The 27,968-nt window shown below is 38.9% G+C and overlaps 1 protein-coding gene across 1 annotated transcript in view; it reads right to left on the reverse strand.

Annotated features, from left to right (window-relative positions):
* Positions 1-27,968, reverse strand: part of LOC126161888 (anoctamin-4-like) — a 312,156-nt gene that overhangs the window by 26,733 nt on the left and 257,455 nt on the right. The window contains exon 17 of the mRNA XM_049918028.1: positions 12,670-12,875. Coding sequence (XP_049773985.1) covers positions 12,670-12,875 — 206 coding nt within the window. The remainder of the gene's footprint in view (positions 1-12,669; positions 12,876-27,968) is intronic.

The following is a 27,968-nucleotide window of genomic DNA, read 5'->3' on the forward strand; positions in this document are numbered from 1 at the left end:
TTTCAGTACTAGAGTTGCCAGTGTTGTAGGGAACTAAAATACCTATTTCTTTTTAATGAAAATTGCATACTTCAATTGCAATTGTTAAAAATATTCATTTTACAAAATTTGTCACAGGAAAGTGTTTCTGGTGACCATGCTGCCACACATAAACATATTTATACAAATGTGGCAGTTAGTTACAGTTTAGTTCTTAAAGTTGCTAACATTAGTAGTGAAACAATGGAAGATCCGGCTTGGAATAATGATAGTACTATGAAAAGGATAGTTACTACTCACCAAACAGTGGAGATGGTGAGTCGCAGATAGGCACAAAAAAAAAGGCTGTCAGCAAGTAAGTGTTTAGCCAAAAAGGCCTTCATCAGAAACAGACAAAACACACACACACACACACACACACACACACACACACACACACACATGGAAACACAGGTCACAAACACATGACCACAGTCTCTGGCTGCATCTTCTGCAATCTTACCAAGGCCTTCAGCACTGTAAATCATGACCGGCTTCTTCAAAAATTGACTAGCTATGGTTTTGTCATCATACATGACAAACAAAAACGAAGAGTACTTGTTAATAACAGTGGGGAGAAATGCCTTTCTGGCTGGAAACACATACAATTAGGTGTGCCACAAGGCTTGATGTTAGGGCCACTACTATTTACATGAATGATATGCCATGAAACACTGAGTCAGATACCATCCTTTACGCACAATCCAACAGTGATAATCTGTAGTAAAACTGATGAAGACTTTATCTACTGAATTCAGCAGACACTTGGGGAAATGGAGGCATGGGTAAAAAATAATAATTTGAAATGAAACTTAGCAACAACAGAATTTCCTCATTTCACCACAAAACAATCAGCATGATGTATAAGTGACATTAGCTACATGGATAAAAAAATTGGGCACTGCAAGCTGTGTTAATAAATAAAAATATGTTGTGGAGTGATCATGTACACAGCATTCTTAGTTGACTGAGCTGTCTTGTGTATGTCTTGAATTTCTCATCCAGCAGTTAAAAAATTATATATTATGTATACTTTGTTTCAGTAGTTAAGTGTAACACAATTTTCTGTGGGTCTGAGAAAACTAATCTCCTCAAACCCCTTAGACTACAAAAAAAGATAATCTGAGCCATGATAAGAGCTAAAAATAATCAAAATCACAAACCTCTAGTTGAAAAACAATATCTAATGTCCATTCCAAGCTTGTATATATATGAGATGCTAATTTTCACAATGACAAACCCACAACTTTTTGAGGACAACTACTTCCTGTATCAGTGTGAGATTAGACGTGAGACAAGTTTTATGCTACCTGCCCACAGACTCAAACTATATGAAAAAACTCCACACTAAAAGGGCATGAAATTTGTAAATAAAATCTGTAAGGGGAAATGTGATCCAGATCTAAAAAGTATTGAAGGAGACCTGGAAAAATGTTTTAAAAGCAATTGCTACTATAGTGTAGAAGATTTCTTGAATGATGACCATGTAATACAGGGTGTTTCAGAAGTGATAGTCAATATTCAGGGATATGACAGGAATGACCATTTGAAACAAAAAATTCAAGTAAACATGGGGTCTAAAACACATACCTTAAGAACTATTAGCAATTCTTGATCTTTGCTACTGTGAAACAAATCTCTTCTACTGCAAGCTCTTTGCTTTCCATATTTTGGAAAGTGGCAGTATGGATCAAAACAAGAAAAAATGTCCAGTAAACATGTGCTCTAAAATGTGTACCTTAAAAGTTATGAGCATTTGTTAATTAGAAGAGCTATGTTTCAAAGTAGCGAAGATGAAAATGTGCTCATAGCTCTCAATGTATGCGTTTTAGAATATATGTTTACTGGACTTTTTTGTTTTGGTCCAGACTGTCACTTCCCAAAAATATGGAAAGCAAAGAGCTTACAGTAGAAGAGATTTGTTTCACAGTAGCAAAGATCAAGAATTGCTAATAGTTCTTAAGGTGTGTGTTTTAGACCCCATGTTTACTTGACTTTTTTGTTTCAAATGGTCATTCCTGTCATATCCCTGAATATTGACCATCACTTCTGAACACTCTGTATAGCATCTCTCTGAAAGGTAACACCATACATTTTATAACCATAAATTTAAAAAAAATGATAGCATTGTCAAGTAATATATATCTGTTGTCACCTTAGATTAGTTTATTAGTCTGCATGTTAGTCTTAAAATTGACAAGTTACCTATGTCAGAATATTTATTTGTATGAGGCATGTTATGTGATAGTAAAAATCTGATTTGATCTGATTTGAGGCCAGACTGTGAGCAGCAGTGCATGTGGGAGAAGCAACCAGGTGTTGGAAATAAGAAGGAGGCTGGGGCAGGGATGGGGTGAGACAGCAGGGTAGGGGCAGGGCAGTAAAGTGCAGGGGCATACAGGGATGAGGTGGGAAGGTGGTAGGGCAGTTTGGTTAAGTCAAGAGTTTAGATGGAGGGCATGGGGTGGCAGAGGAAAAGGAGAGAAGTATAAAGACTGTGTGTCCAGTGATGGAATGGAGGGCTGTGTAGTGCTAGAATGGGAATAGGGAAGGGGCTAGGTGGGTAGTGACAATTACTAATGAAGGCCAAGGCCAGAAGGTTAATGAGAACACAGAATATATTGCAATGGAGAAAGGCTGGTGTTGGTGGGAAGAATCGAGATGGCACAGGCTGTGAAGCAGTCACTGAAATTAAGAACGTCGTGTTGGACAGCATGATGAGCAACTGGAAGGTCCAGCTGTTTCTTGGCCACAGTTTGTTGGTAGCCATTCATGCAGACAGACAGCTTGTTGAATGCCATGCCCACGTAGAATGCAGCACAGTGGTTGCAGCTTAGCTTGTAGATCACATGACTGGTTTAACAAGTAGCCCTGCCTTTGATGGGAAAGGTAATGCTTGTGACCGGAATGGAGTAGTTGATGGTTGAAGGATATACGGGACAGGTCTTGCACCTAGGTCTATTGCAGGGCTATGAGCCATGAGGTAGAGGGTTAGAAGCAGGGATTGTGTGGGGATGGACAAGGATATTGTGTAGGTTCAGTGGGCAGTGGAACACCACTGTGAGAACAAAGGCAAGAATAGTGGGTGGGACAGTCCTCATTTCAGGGCATGACAAGAGTAGTCAAAACCCTGGTGGGGAAAGTTCTCCAGTCCTGGATGGTACTGAGTCATGAGGGGAATGCTCCTCTGTCGCTGGAAAGTAGGTCATGGGAGGTGCTGGGTGACTGGAGAGATAAGGCATGGGAGATCTGTTTTTGTACAAGCTTGGGGAGGATGGTCTGTGAAGACCTCAGTGAGGCCCTTAGAGTGTTTTGAGAGGGACCACTCATCACTACAGATGTAATGTAGGCTGTATGGAAGGGACTTCTTCATGGGGAATGGGTGGCAGATGTAGAAGTGGAGGTACTACTGGTTGTTGGTACGTTTCATATGGGTGGGGATACAGGTGTAGCCATCTTTGAGGTGGAGATCAACATTGAGGAAGGTGGCTTGATGGGTTGAGAAGGACCAGGTGAAGCAAATGGGGGAGAAGGTGTTGAGGGTCTGGAGAAAATGTGGATAGGATGTCCTCACCCTCAAAGTAAATCATGACGGTGACATCAATGAATCTGAACCAGGTGGATTTCTCTAGATGGCCCATGAATAGGAGAAGTCGTTGTACGTGAAGGTATAGTTGGTCTTGATGACTAGGAAGGAGGTTGTAGGTTTGGAATCCACTGGGTGTTGGGAAAGGTAGTGTTCAGTAGTGATAAGGCCATGGGTATCAGGGATGTTAGTGTAAAGGGAGGTGGCATCAACAGTGATGAGCAGGGCATCATGTGATAAACGATCAGGAACTGTGGAGAGTTGGAAGAGGAAGTTGTTGGTATATCTATACAGGATATGCTAAATGTAACATGCTAAATGTGTTGATCTCTGAGAGCAGAGATTATCTCAGTGGGGGCACAGTAACTAGCCACAATGGGTCATCCTGGGTGGTTGGGTTTAAAGACTTTAGGAAGCACCAGAAGGTAGGAGCGTGCAGAGTGGTAGGGGTGAGGAGAGAGATGGACTCTGGGAGGAAGTTCTGGAATGGGCTTAAGGATTTGAGGAGAGGCTGGAGATCCTGTTGGATTTCTGGAATGGGTCACTGTGGCAGGGTTTGTAGGTGGCTACAGCTGGCAGAGTCCTTCTGCCAGGTAATCCTTGCAGTTCAAAATAAGAGTGATGGAGCCTTTGTCAGCAGATAGGATTATAAGGTCAGGATCAGCTTTTAGGTGGTGGATTGCAATTCTTTCTGCAGATGTAAGGTTAGTTTGCATTTGGGGAATGATGGTGAGCCAAGGCTGAGTTTAAGAAATTCTGGAAAGTTAACAGGAGGTGATTTGCGGGCAGTAGTGATGGATCACAGCTGGATGGAGGAGTGAACAGAGTCAGGCAAGGTTCAACACAGGTCTGTGGTTAAGTCTGATTGGTAGGGTTGGTGGGCAAGAAGTATTTCAACTGTAGGGACCGGAAGAAGGAGAGAAATTCTTTAACAAGTTCTGCATGATTGAATTTGAGGGTGGGGCAAAAGATGAGCCCTTTGGCAAGGACTGGTACTTCTATGGGGCTAAGGCGTTTGGAGGAAAGGTTCACGACTGTGTTTCGGATCTGTTTAGGTTCTGGATTCTGTTTCATTATGGGAAGGAGTTTCTGAGGGTGGGTTAAACATAACAAGTCTGCCTACCACTATCCACCATCTCTACAACAACCTCCAAACCTACCCAACATTCCCTCATCACTGACAAACCCTGCCTCACAAACCTAAGTGTCCATTAACTCCCTGACCCCCAATCCCCCCTCCTTTTTCATAAACTGGAGTTGGATCTAGATCTGAGTGATCTGCACCTTCTTTTCCAATCTATCCCTCTTCTTCTCTGTGGAATGAACATACAAGTTATAAAAGGTATGCATAGTTTTTTCTACATATATGTGTTTCTACTGGGAATTACTTGAAATTTTGCCTCCTGAATTAAATACTGATTAGCCATTCTCTCCCCTGGTGATTTTACTGTTTTCTTTTTGTTAGAAATGCACGAGACAAATCCTGACAAAAAAGCCAATAAGGAAGCCATCCCATTATGTACTTTGCCTGTCATCCAATTACGAGGGTAGTCCTGCATAATGCAGTATGATGACTGTATAGACAAATTTTTAATGTTTTCTACACTACCCCTGTCCACCAAAAATAATGTTAATCCATGAAAAGGTTCTAGGCTAAAGAACACAGTGATAACAATAGCATCTATGCTTCAATAGAACTTGAATAGATTCACAAACCAACTGGAAGACCTTAATGTTTAAACACGGGGAGGCACAATTTAAACCATCTAATGCTCACGCATTAAGAGGCTAAAATCTTCACAGTAGGAATGTCTCTCTTGAGGAAAGAGCTGAAGACACTTTGGCTTTGTTTGGTGTGCCATAGGTCATGGATCTTTGAAAGTAATTACTTGTTCCATCTATCTTAAGCCATTCCTTTCAACAGATCAGCTCTTAATGAGATTATCAAACAAATTCCACACCCTTTTCTCCTTTTCTGAGACTATAGATTTTATCATTGCCACAGCCTTATGTTGCCTTCCTCACCTTTCTGCGAGGACACTACTGAATGGGAAAATATTGGTTAAATATAGCTTTTGTATTCAAACATCACTTGATTTAAATTGAAAGAACAGATTTCAGTTGTTTCAGTACGAGAGAAGAAAAGTTGCTACTCACCATATAGCAGAGATGCTGAGTCGTGATAGGCACAATAAAAAGATTCACACAATCTGCCTCACAGTCACAATGACTGCCTCACAGCCTGTGCCATATGGATCCTTCCCACCAACACCAGCTTTTCTGAGTTGCACAGGTGGGAACTTTCCCTGTAATACATCCTACGTTCCCATAACCCTCTTGGCCTCAACCTTCATTAGTCATTGTCCTCACCCATCCAGCCCCATCCCTGTTCCCATTCTAGCACTACACAACCATAATTTCACTGCCACACCCAGTCTTTTTATTTTCTTTTTATTTTTATTTATCTCCTTTCTGCTACTTACCCCCTCCCCCCTCTGCACCTCCAGCCCTCCGCCTAAACTGCAACACTTCACTGTCCACCACTCCCACCATACTATCCCTCCCCCTCCCTGCCCCAGCCTCCTCTTTACCCCCACCCAGTCGCCACTCCCATCATGCACTGACGTGTCTGCAAGTTGCGGTTGCGTCAGTGTGTGTGTGTGTGTGTAGTGTGTGTGTGTGTGTGTGTGTGTCTACTGCTGACAAGCTATGATTGTGTGAATCTTTTTATTGTGCCTATCACAACTCAGCATCTCCGCTATATGGTGAATAGCAGCTTTCCTTCTCTTATATTGTTACATTTCATCCTGGATTTTCCATTGTTAGATTTCAGTTGTTTATTACATACAAACTATAAAATATAGAGACACATTGCACATGTCACTGGATAGAGGAAGGTGCAGAATTTTGACACAACTGCACTGTTTTTAGTAGCAACTACACCACAAGAGAAATCATTTTGTGTGTTTGACTTTATACAAAGTCAATCCATTGTTCAAGTGCAGCATTCATTCTGTTGTCAATTCAGGAAGAAGCCCATATGAACAAGCATATTTATGACTGGCATACAAAATTCTTTGAAGCTGGTTGCATATGCAAGGGGAAGAGCACAGGTTGGCCATGCACATCTGAATACAATCTTGAGGGTATCCAAGATCCTTTTACATGGAGCCCTCAGAAGACCACAGGACAGGCATTCCAGGAACTTCAACTTCCTCAAAAAATGGTGTGGTGGTTCAGAAATAATGTCTGCATATGAAGCCTTATAAGATGCAGTTACTGCAGCAATCATGCCGCAGCAATCATAACAGATGTATGAATTTTACATTTCAGTTCTCCAAGATACAACAGAGGACACTTTTTCCAAACGACTCGACTTTTTGGATGAACTGATATTCCACCTATCAGGTAAAGTAAACTTCCAGAATGTAAGAATGTGGGAGTTACAAAATACTGATGTCATTGTAAAATGTGAAAGAGACTCATCAAAACTGAATGTGTTTTGAGCTGTCTCTGTTCACAAAGTTTATGGAAACTGACAGGAATGTCATACATGGACATGCTCCAAAATTGGTTGTTTCCTCAACATCTCAAAGATTCCAATGATATCATTTTTATGCATAATGGTTGCCCACCTCACTTTCACCTTTAGGTGCAGCATTATCTTAACAAGCCATAGCACAATGGTGGATTAGAAGAGGTGGACAACAAGATGCATTAATTGCTTTTAGCCTCCCAGATCACCAGACCTCATACCTTGTGATTTTTTTCCTTCTGTTGGGTGCATAAAAGACAGAGCCATTGTTCCACCTAAGGCAGCTACTCTTCAAGAGCTGAGAAATCTTATTGCTGAAGTTGTCACTTCAATAAACAGGGACCTGTTGATTCATGTGTGTAATGAAATAAACTAACATTTTGATGTTTCTCATGAAGCCCATGGCACTCGTATTGAATATATAGCATAATGTTTGTGTGAACATAAAACTCTAAATCTTCCTGTTTTGAGTTCTGTGTACAATATGTTCCTACCTATCAAGTTTGTACATAATAAATGATAGAAATATATTCTTTCTTTTTGAACCACTCTGCATAGTTCATCTGCTTGTAGCATCCAATTTCAGTCTTCTTATCTTCCATTCACGCAGTCAATCCTGGCATGGGCTCTTTAAATGGGATAGAACAGTGCTTTCTAGAAGCTGCACATATGGATTATATATGAAGTGATCTGAATGTGATAGAGCAAATATTTAAATACAAAGATGGTACAATGATACAAAATTAATCATGATTCCAGAGAATAAGGCTGAAGGGCAAATGAGGAATTGAAGAAAGCCATTGAATGTCATAGCAGGAGTTCCTTTCAATCATTCTAAAAAGGCTGAAGGATTATGGAAATCACTCATGAAAACTTCTGGTAAAGGCAGATGACTATTAGTCAAAGCTGTCAAAATGATGAAGAGCTATTAATTTCTTCATTAGGTATAGCACAGGCAATTGCATAATATCTTTGTTACATGGTAACAGACAATAACAAAGAACCTATATCAGGGTGTATACGTGTACAAGGAAAAAATATTCCAAGATTTTTCCCGGGTATACCAGTTAAAAATACACTTCTTCCTGGGTGAAAATTCACGTTTTCTAGGTCAAGTGACAGAATACTTTCTCTCAGGACCATAAAATTTATCAACACTTTGACTGGTTAAGGTTTTATACACTAGCGTAGATCTTTCTGACACTTTAGAAAATGAACAGCCCCCCCCCTATACACACACACAAAACACATTTTGGAAAGATCTTTGATGTGCAGCAGCATGTACACTGCATATTTTCATATTATGAAAGTATATATTTGAATTCCAACAAACATGCACATTAGTTTCTGAAGCATTGAGATTGAGATTGGGATGCACTTTAGTAATCATGGCTGCTGTCATGTGATCATGCCAGCTGATGATAGCAGATATTCAGAGTATAGGACACATAACATAGTCAGCCAATAGCAACCAACATCACTGTTCAGTGGCACAAACACAGAAATAGGCAAAGTAATCATTTAAATTAACATACATAGTGTAGCTACAAGAAAAGATAAAGTTTTACATATAATATTGGTCTTTTTGCACATGTTACATTTTAATATACATCACACAAATGTGCCAGTAAAATTTTAAATTATACATAAATGTCTGGGCTCAAAATTCTTCTAAGTGGTTGGCCCTCACAGTGTTAAGCTTTAAATGAGAATCAAACAGTCTATGATTTGAGAAATTCAAAGCACATTTGCACATGTAACATAATCCATCTTTCATAAAATGAAATTTACTTTGAAAGTAACACTTTTCAATCACCATTTGCAATATTTTCCCGCAAACTGTTAGAATTCATTTTTGCAATTGTCAGAGAGCACCAGAAAATAGTGTTACTGCACATTCACAGCTATGATGATGTAGAAAGCCCACATGCTCATACCTATATAGCATTAAGAGATGTTACATTATGTCATAAATGAAACAGAACATCAGAGGGTACTCCAACAGCCTTGGAATTTCATAAACCAGACTAAAATGAATAAGTGCACATTCATATGTCCAGATTCACAAAGAAGTAGGCCTCAACCTGATATTAAGCTTTTTAGTGTGGTTTTTGGGCAGCAAATTTTCTTGGAGTACCAGAATTGTATTATCTCAGGTTTGGTTCTTTAATATAGCATAACACCATATGTGCCAGGAAATAAAAACGGGCACTTGTAATTCAGAAAACACTTGACACTAGCCAATACTGTGGAATGAAACAATTTGTTTCAAATAAATTGACTGCCTCTGCGGGAAAGATTAATAAAAGCCAAATTCCTTCAGTGAATCAACAAAAAAAGCTTCAGTGTTCTGCAGGGCAATTAATGCTTGACTGCCAAAAACCTGGAAATAAAATCAGGAAACTAAAACCAATAACATATTTTAGGCTTCCCTAAGTATGTGAATGTATTGTAGTTCTCTTGATAGCTCTCGGCCACAGAAATCCATTTTGCTTTCATTTGACATGAGAGTTGTAAATAAAGAGGAAACAGAAAAATCACTAAACCTCAACACAGGTCATGTGGAGTCTATCACGTGGAGACTACCGCCCTCTCCACTGCAACTTAGACTGCTCTGCACATGCACGAATTTGGCAGCTTGGGCTCGCCAGAAGAAATTTTCCGGCTTGTGTCTGGCTGCTTGTTGCTACTACTGCTACAGCTAATAGCCTTACTTCAAGTAACCATAAGTGGAAGCACGTACTGCTCATATGAAACTCAACCATGCATGCACATGAGTCCACTGGAAACTGCTCAAATGAACCTTATGTAAACCAATGCTGATGTAGCGGTCATCGAAAGCAGTTTGTTGTTATGAGGTATTGCATAATCTTCACTCTAATGCCTTTGACACATTTTGATGTTGGCATACACTTGTGCATGCACTGTGTTTTGTTGTTGGAAATGGCACATTTCCTTTCCAACTTAAACACATTTCCTTTGTAACTTAAAATTTATTTTGGTTTTCTTTCCCTCGTTTACGTTTTATTGCTGCAGTATTATCCTGCAGCAGTGGGCTAAAGTAAAATTCTTTGTTAGAGTATCAGTTATTACCAATCAAAATTAAAAAAATTTAACTGAAAACTAAAGCAATGAAAAATTCCCAGAATTCTAAAAAATTCCTGAGTTTTTCCCAGTTTACTCCTGGATGAAAAGATTCCCAGGATTTTTCTGGATCTCATGGTTGTCCAGGGGCATACAAAACCTGTACATATATATCGCAGAAATAAGGACAACATTTGTCATCCAGTTCCAGCAATGAAGTGATATATAATAGCTGCATATGTACGTGAAAGTTGAATCTTCATTTGTGTCTAAAGATGTGGTGCCACAAGCTTATGGCACTCAGTATTGTATTCTGAATAATAAATCTAAGGAGGCACGTCTTGTCCAGTTCAGTCAGATTCAGTATTAGGGACTAATTTAACTCTTGGACCTTTTTGGAAGCTTATTCATTTCTCTCCTATAACCAAAAGAAACTGAGTTTCCATTACCAGCTGCATACTACATACCCTTGAACATATGGTATATTTGTATCTAGCAAAGGCACTCATGTTACAAAAACTCATAAGTGACCCTGAAATATTGATGGTCTCTTTGTCGACCACACGTGGCAGGCCATTGACATCTTCGTGGGAGGAGTTACATTTAAATAGGCTGCCAGTGAACCACACACTCTCCACATCTTGCCTTCTTCTTATGTAGGGTGCTATGAAGTCACAAAAGGACACCAACTTCACTTCGACTCACTGCATGTAAATGTAATCCACCATGCATCTTTTAAAGATACTACACACTGAACTCTCTCCCAGATCTCAGAAGACTTGCAGTGAGACCACAACTATGTATTTGCATGATGTTTTTGAGAAAATGATAGAAACTGTTAACAAGTGAGCTACCTTTTTGTAAAAAAGCCAATTCAGTTATCTTATGGAAGAGAGTCTGCTGAAGTAAACTCACAGGATAAAAAGAGATGTACAATTTTATTACTCTACGTATCACGTTTTACTCATTTATTGAATGTCCGTAATGTTCTATGCCATCTTTTGCCAACTAGGGACACAACAGACTCTACCCTGAGTTCAGAACATACCATTCTATGGTTAATGAAGATCATGTGGTTTAGTTGGAACTAGCTATTTAGAGGCTTTCCTAGGCAAGCAAAACTTTGTAGGGATATTATTCTACATTGAAAAGTTCTATGTGTAGGTACAAAATTAGAAAGAAATTATCATAACTAGAGCTTGTGTGGTTGCCTTTCATTGTTACCACATTTCTTCTTCTCAAAAATATTTCTTCATTGTAATGTCAGAGCATAGTTCAAGGTCAGTTAGCACAAGAGCATGTTGTCCCATAGAATAACATGCTAAGTTTAACACTCTTTGCTTCTTGGAGAAAAGTGTCATTACAACACCTCAGTTTCAGTGACACAATTATTGAGTTTCGAAAGTACGTAAAACTTTTGTGTTAAACTGAGTATAAAATTCACCTAACAATCATACCTGTGACCCCTAACAACACTGAAGGCCATGAACATTCTGAAGTGTCTCAATGGAAGAAACAGGGGTGGACTTCCACCCCTGTTTTATAAAACAATCATCTTGTCCAAGCTTTGTTATGAGTGTGTTATTCAGATCATTTGGAGATCTAACCACCAGAAAAACTTATGTAGGACTCTCTATTCTACAAACAGTGCACAGAAATGTAATTCTATTGGGTACACCAGTACCCACAGAAACCAGATTGCAGATGCAGAAGTCAGTCAAGCTTGTCACAAAACAGCAATGGCATTACATGATATTTCAAAGCATTTAGTGATGTCACTGATGAACACAATACATACAATTGTGCAAACTGGCTGGAAGGAAAACACTAGAAATTTTGATTTAGTGACCAACTGACAGCAATATACTACCTCAGAGGAAATGGGGTTATTTTAAATCACGATACATATGATACTTCACTCTAGCTCATGGTTTCCTACTTACTTTGCGAAGAACCACCAGAATGAGACACTATCAACAGAGCACCACATTTCAACTAGATGTGGTTTGTACACTGACAGAGAGAGACATCAAATGTTTTTGCAGAAGAATTACTTTCTACTTTAGGTGACAATATTGTCATTGTCAGATGTATTTTGAACTATTGTGAGACAATGAACCTTCACTGTAAAATCATAAGATGGCAAACAAAACAGATTATCAATTTATTTTAATTTTCTGAGAAATACCACCTGATTGATAATTGTATATTCTGACTTAGTGTACTCATGCATTTTGTGTACTTTAAGCTTATTTTTGCTATTTCATATTGTAATTATTATTATTTTACTCTTATAATTCATTAATGAAACTGTTTTAGTGGTTCTAAAAAGAATGTGGAATACAGTATCTTAAAGCCAACAACAACATCTACATACATAATTAAAAACCTAATTCAGATGTAAAGCATTAAATATTCACACAATAAAGTTGCTTGAAACACTTACATTTGAAACAACAGCAGTGTAGGTGAGCCCCTGAAGAATCCCATACCAAGCTCCAATGTCCTCTACGCGTTCTGCCAGTGGACGTCGAGCTTGGGTCAACATCTTATATGCATCCAATCGAATCTCACCAATGTTGTTTAGCAATGCAAACAGAGGAGCCAAAGGAAATGCAGCCACAAAAAGAGTTACAAAACCATACTGAATTACTGAAACATAAGAATACATAAGGGATATACAGAAATGATACTTAGACACTTTGTTTCATGAATAATATGTATTTATTTTGTAATTACAGAATATGAAGAAGAACATGGGTAGTATTTATGAATATGATACATGATAAAATAGTTTTGCAAGAAAATTCTTATTTACATGAACAAATAGAAAAGGATGAAACACTTTTTTTTAGACTTTTTCACTATGTGAAGCAAGATGCAGTAACTATATTCGGTACTGGTACTATACTGGCATTTTGTTATCTATTTTGAATCTGTAATTCTCTCTCTTAACTTTATGCCTGTTTTGATTATGTGTGATCTCTCATGTAAGACTTATTACAGCTTTTGGTACCCTTTTCAGCATTGATTTTCTCGAGTAGAAGAAATTTAACTTCTGATAAGTGAGTATATGGCAATATGAGTAATATATGCATTATTTAGCTATACATGCTTGAATTAGAGGCAGCTGCTACACTTAAGAGAGAGCATTCCTGACCACTGTGGATGGAATAGTCTGTCATGTCAATAGATTAAGTTGTTGTCAGGCTTTGTACTGGTCATCACCATTGCAGCTGATTCCTGGATGGTCAAATTATATGAATTTATTTGATTGCAGACAGATCATAGGAATCTCAGTGCACACAATCCATCATCTCTGAAATTGTGCAGGCACTGAAGTTTACATATGCTTCCATGCCAAGTATGTAGTATGTCTACAAGTCAGGAGATACACTGCTGCCATAGTCAGCTGACATGGGCAACTGTGTGTTATTCAGTGTTGGACAACAATAACCAGTGAGACTCACCACATTTCACAGAGCACACAGACTAGTATAGACAAAAGAACACCACTCTTTGACACTCCACATGTAGGAACAGGTTGCTAGGACTGATGGATCATATTAAATGATGGCACACATAAATGGCAGGGTTTGATTACAATGAAAAATACAAGATACTCCACCCTGTTTGGCAACAGTGCAACATCCATGTAGGTGGTTATGGTATATGAGGGATTTTCATAGGGGACAAAATGGGGCACCTGATTTCTTGCCATTGTCTCTCCAATGAACAACATAAAGAACCTAACACATGGTCATGTGCATGCCATAGGTGACCAGTACCTTAATCAAAACAATGCACCACCTGATTGTCCTCAAAATGTGCCAGAAAGGTTTGAGAAACACATAAAGGGCATGAGGAGTTCTAAAGTGGCCCATCACATCATCTGACAGCAATTGTATTGAGAACACCTGGCATGTCATCAAAGGAGATAACTGCTCTGGACAGTTTCCACAAAATGTGAGAGATGGTTATACAGTCACGAGTGATGATATAATAATAACTGCATGAGGCTCAATGGTCCACTGCAAATCTTTCAACTGGACTTCCATAGCTACCCCAATAATCCCACGGGGGAAAGGGGGACCTATAGTTGAAACCTACTGCTGGATGTGGAGTCTGAACCATGTGTCATTCCTGGTAAGCCTTTACATCATTTGAGATGAAGGCTAGGGTAAAGGAACACTAAAATATATTGTAGTTCAATTGGGATTTTATCCAGTGACATTTAAGTTTCCAGGCATGTGTTTTACTACTAGGCTACATGGCCTGATGTGGATCAAAGTGACCCCAATAATTTTCGGTCTCTCAGAGAGTTCATGATATCATGCACTGCAGTCATCACCAAAGCAAACGAAGGGGAGGGAGTGGGGGGAGTAATTTTTTAAGTAAATTTCCTTAATTTTGAAGATATGGTTACTATAAATGGCCACACCACCATGTGGATGTAATTTTCAGTGCCTTGTTCAGGTACTCAGTATGTTTGTGGTATTCACCTTCTAGTTCCATCATACAATGCCCAGAAACACATAAAACTTTCTCAACAAGAAATAATAACACAGCAGATTTGAAATTGGGGAATCGAAATTCTTTTTCACTATACTTTTGAATAACAAAAAGTGATAAACCACAATATTTTTGGCTGTATGGTACTGATAACTGTTTCATCCTTCAGGTCAGTGTCAACACCAGTCTTACAGCTGTTGTTATCTCTTGTCTCTTGCTTCTTAATAACAGAGTTAGCATATTTTGTATTTTGTAAAAATCATGCAGAAAATTTTCTCTTTTGTAGCTTTTGTGCCATTTTTTCACTTCAGTCACGTGAAACCTGCCCTTTTCTCACTATATAACATTCTGCGTTCATACCTACAATGTAACATGTAACACAGGAACTGAAATTCTACTTTTTAATACTTTTTGGGCATTTTAATTTGATTCTTATGCCTTAATCTGTTCCCAACAACAACCTATGAGCGAATTTTTGCCTGGTCCTTTATTTAGAAATCCCTCACAGGAATTCTTTTTAGTAAAAACTTTTTCTCCTGTTTTGTGGCATTTGACAGTATAGATTTGCCAGTATAGTTATGCCACTTTTGCAGTTTATCAGGTATGTCACAACAGCTTTGATCTTTAGTAGAGATAAGTGTTGATTTTCTGATGTGCTCCAGTCTTTCATATTTTGTATTGTTCATTGAGTTTATGATATTTATCTGTGTATTCCAAGAGAATTGTTTGGAAAGTCTTCTCAAAAATGTGGAACATCATTTTCAATTGTCTCTACTGTTTCTCTTCTCATATTTCTTGATGCATTTGATGCTTTTTCACCATGTTCTGCTGATTATGGTATCAACATTTATAACCTGGAAGCTGTAGCTACACTATGTGATCAAACGTATCTCGACACCTGGCTGAAAATGACTTACTAGTTTGTGGTGCTCTCCATTGGTAATGCTGGAATTCAGTATGGTGTTGACCCACCCTTAGTCTTGATGACAGCTTCCACTCTCACAGGCATATGTACAATCAGATGCTGCAAGGCTTCTTGGGCAACGGCAGCCCATTCTTCACGGCGTGCTGTGCTGAGGAGAGGTATTGATGTGGGTCAGTGAGGCCTGGTATGAAATCAGCGTTCCAAAACATCCCAGAGGTGTTCTATAGGATTCAGGTCAGGACTCTGTGCAGGCCATTCCATTACAGGGTTGGTATTGTTGTGTAACCACTCCGCCACAGGCCGTGCATTATGAACAGGTGACCAATTGTGTTGAAAGATGCAATCGCCATCCCAAATTGCTCTTCAACATTGGGAAACAAGAGAGTGCTTCAAACATCAATGTAGGCCTGTGCTGTGATAGTGTCACACATAACAACAAGGGGTGCAAGTGCCCTCCATGAAAAACATGACCACACCATAACACCACTGCCTCCAAATTTTACTGTTGTCACTATGCTCACTGGCAGATGATATTCACTGGGCATTTGCCATACCCACACCCTGCCATTGGATCACCACATTGTGTACCATGATTTGTCACTCCACACAATGTTTTTCCACTGTTTAGTCATCCAATGTTTATATGCTCCTTACACCAAGTGAGACATTTTTTGGCATTTACCAGCATAATGTGTCGCTTATGGGCAGCTGCTCAATCATGAAATCGAAGTTTTCTCACCTCCTGGCTGCTGTCATAGTACTTGCAGTGGATCCTAATACAGTTTGGAATTCCTGTGTGATGGTGTGGATACATGTCTGCCTATTACACATTATGATCCTCTTCAACTGTTGGCAGTCTCTGTCAGTCAACAGACAAGGTCAGCCTGTACACTTTTGTGCTGCACATGTTCCTTCATGTTTCCACTTCACTATCACATTGGAAACAGTGGACCTAGGAATGTTTAGGAGTGCGGAAATCTCATGTTCAGACATATGACACAAGTGACACCCAATCACCTGACCACATTTGAAGTCCGTGAGTTCTGTGGAGCTCCACATTCTGCTCTGTCATGACTAATGAGGCTGCTGATATGGAGTACCTGGCAGTAGGTGGCAGCACAATGCATCTAATATGAAAAACATATGTTTTTGGGGGTATCCGGAAACTTTTGATCACTTAGTGTATCACATACTTGCAATCACTGGTAAGTTCTTTTGCCAGGTTAATGAGAGTACTCACAAGTTCAACAAAGTCCAAATATCAGTTTACTCCCTAGCATCTTAAGTTGTTATCAGTGCTACCGATGTGTTGATGAAACTGATGGAACACAACAAGCAGATGTTTGATTAGTTGTTTCACTATTCAGCCTCTTGGATGTCATCTCCAAGTAACAATACCCCCATACACTGGACATGGGAACTGACAGCTCCATTAAGTATTTTGGTTTCATTTTCCACTTGTTCTCGAAATTGGTGAGTGTCTGTCATGTGATCTGCTTCTCCTCCAAAACCTATCTTCCCTTCCTCCCTGAGAAAGGAACTTACAGTTTTAAAAGTCTATTTTTAATATGTTTATTGACAATACTGGAAATTCACCCCTTGAATATGATAATTTAACAGCCAGTCTGTTTCCTTGTAATCTACGTCATTCTCAAGTTAATTCTCATTTTGATGCAATTTACTTGTTATCCCTTAGTTCCATTGCTCTTCCAAAACGTACCTTTAAACTCTGTTTGATTTCTATACTCATTTTCACTCCACTCCATCTTTCTATGTGTATCTGCCCCCTTTTTAAATTCCTTCTTTTTATTATAATTTTCTTTTACTATGTTTGAAGTAATTAGGTTTGTTTTTACTTTATCTTTCACCATATTTTTCTAATCTTTCTTACCTGCCCTAGTTTACTATTGCATCCTAAAAGCCTTATTCATCTTACATTTTCATTTGCATTGAATAACTTCATTTTAGTTCAGTTTTCACTTCTGGTCTATTAATTATGTCAGTTCACTGGTAAAAGTACAATGGAATTTGAATGTTAGCTGTACATTAATTGGTAATTTTAAACAATACACTTTTTGTTACTTCTGTTTTTGTATTTAGAGCGTATTTCCCTTCTTCTCAGTTCACTTTCTTTTTCCTGTTTCTTATCCTTCTCTGCTGTATTACAGGAATCCTCAGTCAACACCTTGATGGCAATCACAGGCTGTTATTTGCATGTGTCAGTGAAAATACCTTATAAACTGCAAACAAAAGCAATAATGTAAATAAAAACTTGGTGAATTTCTTTACTGCATGTGAAGAACTCAGGGACAATTGAGTAGCTTGTCACCAACTGAGGAAGTGAAATTTATAAGTAAAGAATGGAATGCCCTAAATGAGGCAAGAAACTATGTAGATGACTGCATGTTATAAGAAAATGAAAGAAATGACATGTTGGAATGATGACATTAGAAATGCAATCAGAAATTGAAATCGGGCAACAAGGGCTTAGTGACAACTAAGACTGTGGAGAGAGACAAGTGATATAGTAATTTAAAGAAAATTTGCAATCAAAATAATAATTTTAAGATGTGTGACAGAAACACGAAGAAGAATAACCAGTGTTGAAAATGAGAATGAAGGAAGAGTAATTTTCAGTATTACATCAGTGACAAGTTCATTAGAAATGGAGCGCAAGTTTGCATTGGGAGAGGGATAGGAAAGGAAATAGGTTGTACTCCTGTCAAAAGTATTACTTTGGAATTTATCTGAACAAACCACAGAAAATACATAGATCAAAAAAAGTTTTGCGCCACCTAAGTTCTGAGAGTTCTGGAATTTGTACAGGAAACTGGAATAGAGATCAACATAAACATCATTTCTGCCCTTTTTATTGCTCATGAAAACCACACATTGTATGTTGTACCACCATACAGCAAGAACTTCAGAGGTGCTGCTTCAGATTGCTGTGCACACCAGTCCCTCTAATACCCACTAGCACATCCTCTTGCATTGATGAATGCCTGTATTCATTGTGGCATACTATCCACAAGTTCATCAAGGCACTGTTGGTCCAGATTGCCCCACTCCTCAACAGCAATTTGGCATAGATCCCTCAGAGTGGTTGGTGGGTCACATCATCCATAAACAGCCATATCTATCCCAGGAATGTTTGATAGGATTCACGTCTAGAGAAAATGCTGCCCACTCTAGTCGAGCAATGTCATTATCCTGAAGGAAGTCATTTACAAGGTGTGCATGATGGGGGCACGAGTTATTGTTCATTAAGATGGTGCCTCGCCAATATGCTCCCGATATGATTGTACTATTGGTCGGAGGAGAGCATTCACGTATCGTACAGCCATCATGGCACCTTTCATGACCAACAGTGGCGTGCGTTGGCCCAACGTAATGCCACCCCAAAGCATCAGGGAACCTCTACCTTGATGCACTTGCTGGATAGTGTGTCTAAGGTGTTCAGCCAGACTGGGTTGCCTCCAAACACGTCCCCGAAGATTGTCTGGTTGAAGACATATGCAACACTCACCGGTGAAGAGAATGTGATGCCAATCCTGAGCAGTCCAGTTTGCATGTTGTTGGGCCCATCTGTACTGTGCTGCATGGTGTCATGGTTGCAAAGATGGACCTCACCATGGACATTGGGAGTGAACTAGTGCATCATGCAGACTATTGTGCACTGTTGGAGCCATAACACAATATCCTGTGGCTGCACGAAAAGCATTATTCAACATAGTGGCATTGCTGTCAGGGTTCCTCCGAGCCATAATCCATAGGTAGTGGTCATCCACTGCAGTAGTAGCCCTTGGGTGGCCTGAGGGAGGCATGTCATTGATGGTTCTTGTCTCTCTGTATCTCCTCTATGTCCGAAGAACATCGCTTTCATTCACTCTGAGATGCCCGGACACTTCCCTTGTTGAGAGCCCTTCCTGGCACTATGTATCAATGCGGATGCAATCAAACCGCAGTATTGACAATCAAGGAATGGTACTTGAGCCTTGAACCTCCTTCCTGGTGAAATGATTGGAACTGATTGGCTGTCAAAGCCCCTCTGTCTAATAGATGCTGCTCATGCATGGTTGTTTACATCTTTGGGTGGGTTTAGTGACATCTCTGAACAGTCAAAGGGACTGGAAAATTCTCTGTTTATCAAATCTGATATTTTTCAGAAGAATGAAAAAAAGAAGCAACATTGGATTTGATAAACAGAGCATTTTTCATTTCTATTCTTCCAGTGTATAGATTTTTTAGCATTCTCTATCTTCTCACCCACCTCGAACCCCCTCTCCCCACCACTCTATACATTATACCATTGACAACAAGCAAGACATTTATTGTACAGTCTTTGTCTCCTACTGATTTTGTTACTTACTACATTATGTTGATGATTAGTGATGAAAAACTACTTTAATATTGAAATTCCACTCTAAACTCTGAATTTACGTCATGGCAGCAGTGGTACGAATGTGCATTTGCTTCTTTTTTTTCCGTTCTTCTGAAAAATATCAGATTTGATAAACAGAGCATTTTCCATTTCTATTCTTCGAATATTGGCTGGTTTTTTTATCCAACAACTAATATGAAGAGCAACAAAAGTAACATAAACATGAACAGTCATTTGAAAATGAACATGTCACTTTGAAACCAATAATGGCACTATTTACATAAATAAATAGCGTTATTAATAGTGGCTGGTAGCTGTTTCCTTTTATTTTGTACACAGCCACAGTCTAAAAAATGTCCATTTTCAACAAAATAGCATGAAGAGAGTTGTGTTCCAAATGTCACTAAAATGAAGGAATAAAAGTACAGAAATACAGCATTATCAAACAATGGAAACTACAGGTAGGAATATCAACAATGTAGGAAAAGAAAGATTGCTACTTACTGTAAAGAAAATATGTTATGTTGGAGACAGGTACAATTAAAAGACACTTACATAAATTTTTGTGTAAGTGCCTTTTAATTGTGACTATATGGAACTTGAAATTTCTTCTTTATGGTAAGAAGTAATCTGTCTTTTCCTACATTGTTGAATTATAGCATTAGCTTTTTAACTAGTAGAACTGTAGTCATCAAAAACTCCTTCTCATATCTTTTGAATTTTGAAACTCCATAGGGAAGCACAGCTTGGTACAAAGACCATACACCATCTACTAATGTATGTTTGAGAGACTTTCTCCATGGTTTAGCACCTGGAGAAGTCTTGTCAAATGCAATAGTGTACTGAGAACAGAACAGCACTGAAAACGTGTTTTATGCAAAAGAGGAACTTAGTATGTTTTCCATTTTCACTATCCAAGTATATTCTCAGTTAGTACAAATGTATTTGAAATGTAAACTTCTCAATTAAGTCCCTATCTAATTAGGCTCAAATTTCACCCATACCTTAATAAGTAACACAATACTACTCTAGCATGTTATGCATTACAATTAACTGTACACTTGTACAAGTGGAATAAATACTGTGAATTTTCAGTATGACAGTGTGTTCCCTAGTCATCAACAATTTGGTTAGCAAATTCATTACACTGGGCCAGACATTCCTGTCGATGAACAGAGGAGTGGCATGAATGATGGTCTAGGTATCAGCTAGAAAAATTCACAGAAGTTGTATAGAGGGGGCTAATAGTCTTAAAAAGTTGTCCTATCAGAGCTTTATACAAATGCAAAGCATAGAATATTGCAGACTAAAGTTTATTCAGAAATGCAAGCAGAAGCCATACAAAAACATACTGTTGTTTTAAACCAGATGAGAAGGAAAAAAGTTTAAATTTCTTCCTAGAAGCATCTTTACATAGTTACCATATTTCAGTTGGGATTATGAAGCATTTTTTCCTTTCAGTTTAGTCAGTAAATGAGTATTTTTGTAAAAGCTGAACCAGTAAGGCAAATTAAGGTGAGAGAAATGGCAAGGCCGTAAAGGAGGAAAAAAAGAGAGTGAGGGTGATTCTCCATCAGGCCTTTCAGATTTGGGCCTGCAGTAGTTCCCCTAAAGCTACTGAGGTGAACACCGGGATGATGTCTTTGATAAAGGATTTGCAAATTAAAAATACGGAGGTGATGTGTTCTATTATTATGCTTTTTGGGGGGGGGGGGGGGGGGGAGGAGAGAACCCTTAATTTTTGTTGTGCCTGGGGCCACATCTGACTTAAATCTGCCGCTGTCAAATATAAAATGAGACATGACTGTGCTTACGAGATGGAAAGCATTTTGAACATTATCTGTGAAGTGTAAACAGGTACATGTCTTCTTTTGTAACAATTTCTAAACATTAATATTATTTACAGTTTAAAAATTATGATTTTTTTTGTACTTTTAAAACAGCAGAGAGGACATTATCCATCAACAAAAGCCAATTATTTTCCTGCACATTCACTGTAAATAAGCCACCTATGATCACATCTAAGGAAGACTTTCTCCTTGATTTGGCACATGGATCAAGGCTACAGACATGCAACAGATTATCAAGGACACAACAGCACTGAAAACACATTAAGTGAGAAAATCATACATAGAATGTTTTCCATTTCAACTTTTCATTTGAAAAATGGAATTTCAGAATACAAGACTAACAAAAGAAATACATGGCAATGTTCAAAAGACTGAAATAGGGTATTGATATGAACAGAATGTTTTTGCACAAAAAATATTTTAACAGAATCATAATGAACAGACAATCTTAATAATGTTAGGAAAAACAGTTTCCCTGCTACATGGGAGAGGCTTACATGAGTGTGAATGATGTAATGACCCCACAACTTTCGATAATTAGAAAAAATCGAAACACATTCATATAAAACTACACCTGGCTTAGGAAAGCAATTTTTTGATGTACACCTGTGTGTGTTTCTCTTGGGGTCAGCTTTGGTGACATATCTCAGTACCATTGTAAACAGATAGTTATATTACTGAGATGTCAAGAAGATGTACTTGTTTATGCAATGTGAGAAGAGCATATAGCATCTGAACATTATGCATATGACAGGAAAACAATGTCTACAAATCCCAAATGAACAATACTCTCTCAATTAAGTACACCATAGGTAGGAGGTATCTGTTGTAAAGTGATGGCATTAATGTGTCTGATAATTAACAAATACAGTTTTTCTGTAGTTCTGAATCTGTTTTCCAAAAACAGTTTCTTCCAGTGTTGAGTATTTATGTGCATAGCCCACTTCTATAGCAGGTGACCAATTTTCAGTCCAGTCTAGAGATCCTGAGCGTTCAGTATATGGTGCAGTCCCATGGAAGTGCTGAGAGGACAGGTGCATCACTCCCAGGCTGTTGAGCTTTCTGTCTATAGTCTTGTCATGTTATAGAAAATGATATTTCCAAGTGTTATGTTCTCACATCTAAGTCCCCATCATGGTCTTGGTGTAAGATGACTAGATAATCTTTCCTGTGTTTAATCCCTTGCTGAACAATCTACAGCCCACTGTCTAGTAGTCAGATTTCGGGCTGCAAAGACTTGATGAGTTGGTATTCTGTGTCTGCAGTGGTGAGGCTGTTTACAAGACTTCCTTTTTTGAACTCTTTTATTATACCACCCCATAGTCATGGAGTTTCACAGCTATTATACAAAGCCGCACATGACTTAGTATTGTGATGAGCAGCATATGATAATGATATTCTTACATTTTCCACAAGAGATAAATTTTTAAAATATGTGGAAACTAGAAATTTAAGTATCCTTTCTAGATTTATAAGTATGCCACTCATGCTGTAGTTACTACTGTTCCAGTGGCTCATATGTAGACATTACTAGCAAAACATTGTGTATATCGATACTCCATTGTGTATATCGATACTCTGTCATTATTTGATTTTCTTTTTTTTATGTTCTTGAAGACTGTTGGATGTATGACTACAATGAAATTTCAGATATCAGTAATTTGAAATGTTTCAGACCAGTCTAGCATTATTCGAAAAAAACATAATGAAATCCTTCCCCCACCCCATTTCTGTTATTGTTGCTCAAGATACGAATTATTATTAAAAAAAATTCTAGTTGCTTTTAGATGTTGGACATAGTTATTTTTGGTGCAGTTTTAAGATCGTTACATGGTACAGCACACAATATTGTGCTGTTTGCAATATTAATGCAGAGTTTGACACTTACAACAATTATTTTTTGTGTAGATAGTTGTTCCTTCTTTCTTCTTCCTGGAAATCATCTTTTATGGTTAATTATGTCATTTATGCTCATAACATGCTGTTTTCCTCAAGAAATTCAGTCTGCGTGCATGCGTGCTCACACCCACCCACCCACCCACGCACACACACACACACACACACACACACACACACACACACACACACACACACACACATTTTAGTCATGTGATGCCTGTGACAGTAGTGGCTAGCATGTTGTTCCTGCTGCCGTCAAGCTCATTCATAATGATATCTTCTTTTGGAATTTACATTTGTGGGTTCACCACTGGATTCCTCTTCTCCTGCCTGCTGTAACTCTTCTTGTAACTGAGACAAGGACAAACAGAAAAAATGTTGGTGACAAAATACATCTCTGCTGGAATCCAGTTGTTACCTCTGGCAGCTCTGTGAGATTTCCTTTGTGGATTGGATTGATCTAGGGGAAGAGACCAAACAGCCAAGGTCATCGGTCTCATTGGATTATGGAAGGATGGGGGAAGGAAGTCAGCCGTGCCCTGTCAAAGGAACCATCCCCGGCGTTTGCCTGAAGTGATTTAGGGAAATCACGGAAAACCTAAATCATGATGGCCAGATGCAGGATTGAACCATCGTCCTCCCGAATGTGAGTCCAGTGTGCTAACCACTGTGCTACCTTGCTTGGTTTTCCTTCGTGGAACACATGACATTCGTATCCATCACACTGATTTTCGATGATGCCACAGCATGTGATATTTCACAAAATCAGAGGCCTTTTCCAAATCGATGAATGTCTGGTTTACACTGAGGTGATAAAAGCCATTGGATAGTGATATGCACACATACAGATGGCAGCAGTAATGCGTACACAATCTATAAATGGGCAGAGCTGTCATTTGCAGTCAGGTGATTTTTTGTGAATATGTTTCTAATGTGTTTATGGCCGCACAATGGGAATTAACAAACTTTGAACATGGAAGGGTAATTATAGCAAGTTGCTTGGGACATTCCATATCAAAAATTGTTAGGGTATTCAATATTTCAAGATTCACAGCGTCAAGTCTGTGCTGAGAATACCAAATTTCAGGCATTAACCCCCCATGAACCATGGACCTTGCCGTTGGTGGGGAGGCTTGCATGCCTCAGCGATACAGATAGCCGTACCATAGGTACAACCACAACAGAGGGTTATCTGTTGAGAGGCCAGACAAACATGTGGTTCCTGAAGAGGGGCAGCATCCTTTTCAGTAGTTGCAAGGGCAACAGTCTGGATGATTGACTGATCTGGCCTTGTAACAATAACCAAAATGGCCTTGCTGTGCTGGTACTGCGAACGGCTGAAAGCAAGGGGAAACTATGGCCGTAATTTTTCCCGGGGGCATGCAGCTTTACTGTATGATTAAATGATGATGGCGTCCTCTTGGGTAAAATATTCCGGAGGTAAAATAGCCCCCCTTCGGATCTCCGGGCAGGGACTACTCAAGAGGATGTCGTTACCAGGAGAAAGAAAACTGGCGTTCTACAGATCGGAGCGTGGAATGTCAGATCCCTTAATCGGGCAGGTAGATTAGAAAATTTAAAAAGGGAAATGGATAGATTAAAGTTAGATATAGTGGGAATTAGTGAAGTTCGATGTCAGGAGGAACAAGACTTCTGGTCAGGTGACTACAGGGTTATAAACACAAAGTCAAATAGGGGTAATGCAGGAGTAGGTTTAATAATGAATAGGAAAATAGGAATGCGGGTAAGCTACTACAAACAGCACAGTGAACGCATTATTGTGGCCAAGATAGATACGAAGCCCACACCTACTACAGTAGTACAAGTTTATATGCCAACTAGCTCTGCAGATGACGAAGAAATTGAAGAAATGTATGATGAAATAAAAGAAATTATTCAGATAGTGAAGGGAGACGAAAATTTAATAGTCGTGGGTGACTGGAATTTCAGTGTAGGAAAAGGGAGAGAAGGAAACATAGTAGGTGAATATGGATTGGGGCTAAGAAATGAAAGAGGAAGCCGCCGGGTAGAATTTTGCACAGAGCACAACTTAATCATAGCTAACACTTGGTTTAAAAATCATGATAGAAGGTTGTATACATGGAAGAACCCTGGAGATACTAAAAGGTATCAGATAGATTATATAATGGTAAGACAGAGATTTAGGAACCAGGTATTAAACTGTAAGACATTTCCAGGAGCAGATGTGGACTCTGACCACAATCTATTGGTTATGAGCTGTAGATTAAAACTGAAGAAACTGCAAAAAGGTGGGAATTTAAGGAGATGGGATCTGGACAAACTGATTAAACCAAAGGTTGTACAGAGTTTAAGGGAGAGCATAAGGGAACAATTGTCACAAATGGGAGAAAGAAATACAGTAGAAGAAGAATGGGTAGCTCTGAGGGATGAAGTAGTGAAGGCAGCAGAGGATCAAGTAGGTATAAAGACGAGGGCTAGCAGAAATCCTTGGGTAACAGAAGAAATATTGAATTTAATTGATGAAAGGAGAAAATAAAAAATGCAGTAAATGAAGCAGGCAAAAAGGAATACAAACGTCCTAAAAATGAGATCGACTGAAAGTGCAAAATGGCTAAGCAGGGATGGCTAGAGGACAAATGTAAGGATGTAGAGGCTTATCTCACTAGGGGTAAGATAGATACTGCCTACAGGAAAATTAAAGAGCCCTTTGGAGATAAGAGAACCACTTGTATGAACATCAAGAGTTCAGATGGAAACCCAGTTCTAAGCAAAGAAGGGAAAGCAGAAAGGTGGAAGGAGTATATAGAGGGTCTATACAAGGGCGATGTACTTGAGGACAATATTATGGAAATGGAAGAGGATGTAGATGAAGATGAAATGGGAGATACGATACTGCGTGAAGAGTTTGACAGAGCACTGAAAGACCTGAGTCGAAACAAGGCCCCCGGAGTAGACAACAATCCATTGGAACTACTGACGGCCTTGGGAGAGCCAGTCCTGACAAAACTCTACCATCTGGTGAGCAAGATGTATGAAACAGGCGAAATACCCTCAGACTTCAAGAAGAATATAATAATTCCAATCCCAAAGAAAGCAGGTGTTGACAGATGTGAAAATTACCGAACAATCAGTTTAATAAGCCACAGCTGCAAAATACTATCACGAATTCTTTACAGACGAATGGAAAAACTGGTAGAAGCTGACCTCAGGGAAGATCAGTTTGGATTCCGTAGAAATACTGGAACAATTGAGGCAATACTGACCTTACGACTTATCTTAGAAGAAAGATTAAGGAAAGGCAAACCTACGTTTCTAGCATTTGTAGACTTAGAGAAAGCTTTTGACAATGTTGATTGGAATACTCTCTTTCAAATTCTAAAGGTGGCAGGGGTAAAATACAGGGAGCGAAAGGCTATTTACAATTTGTACAGAAACCAGATGGCAGTTATAAGAGTCGAGGGACATGAAAGGGAAGCAGTGGTTAAGAAGGGAGTAAGACAGGGTTGTAGCCTCTCCCCGATGTTATTCAATCTGTATATTGAGCAAGCAGTAAAGGAAACAAAAGAAAATTTCGGAGTAGGTATTAAAATCCATGGAGAAGAAATAAAAACGTTGAGGTTCGCCGATGACATTGTAATTCTGTCAGAGACAGCAAAGGACTTAGAAGAGCAGTTGAACGGAATGGATGGTGTCTTGAAGGGAGGATATAAGATGAACATCAGCAAAAGCAAAACGAGGATAATGGAATGTAGTCGAATTAAGTCGGGTGATGTTGAGGGTATTAGATTAGCAAATGAGACACTTAAAGTAGTAAAGGAGTTTTGCTATTTGGGGAGCAAAATAACTGATGATGGTGGAAGTAGAGAGGATATAAAATGTAGACTGGCAATGGCAAGGAAAGCGTTTCTGAAGAAGAGAAATTTATTAACATCGAGTATAGATTTAAGTGTCAGGAAGCCATTTCTGAAAGTATTTGTATGGAGTGTAGCCATGTATGGAAGTGAAACATGGACGGTAAATAGTTTGGACAAGAAGAGAAAAGAAGCTTTCGAAATGTGGTGGTACATGCTGAAGATTAGATGGCTAGATCACATAACTAATGAGGAAGTATTGAATAGGATTGGGCAGAAGAGAAGTTTGTGGCACAACTTGACCAGAAGAAGGGATCGGTTGGTAGGACATGTTCTGAGGCATCA

The sequence above is a fragment of the Schistocerca cancellata genome, chromosome 2 (genome assembly GCF_023864275.1).
Source record: "Schistocerca cancellata isolate TAMUIC-IGC-003103 chromosome 2, iqSchCanc2.1, whole genome shotgun sequence".
Classification (NCBI taxonomy): Eukaryota; Metazoa; Arthropoda; class Insecta; order Orthoptera; family Acrididae; genus Schistocerca; species Schistocerca cancellata.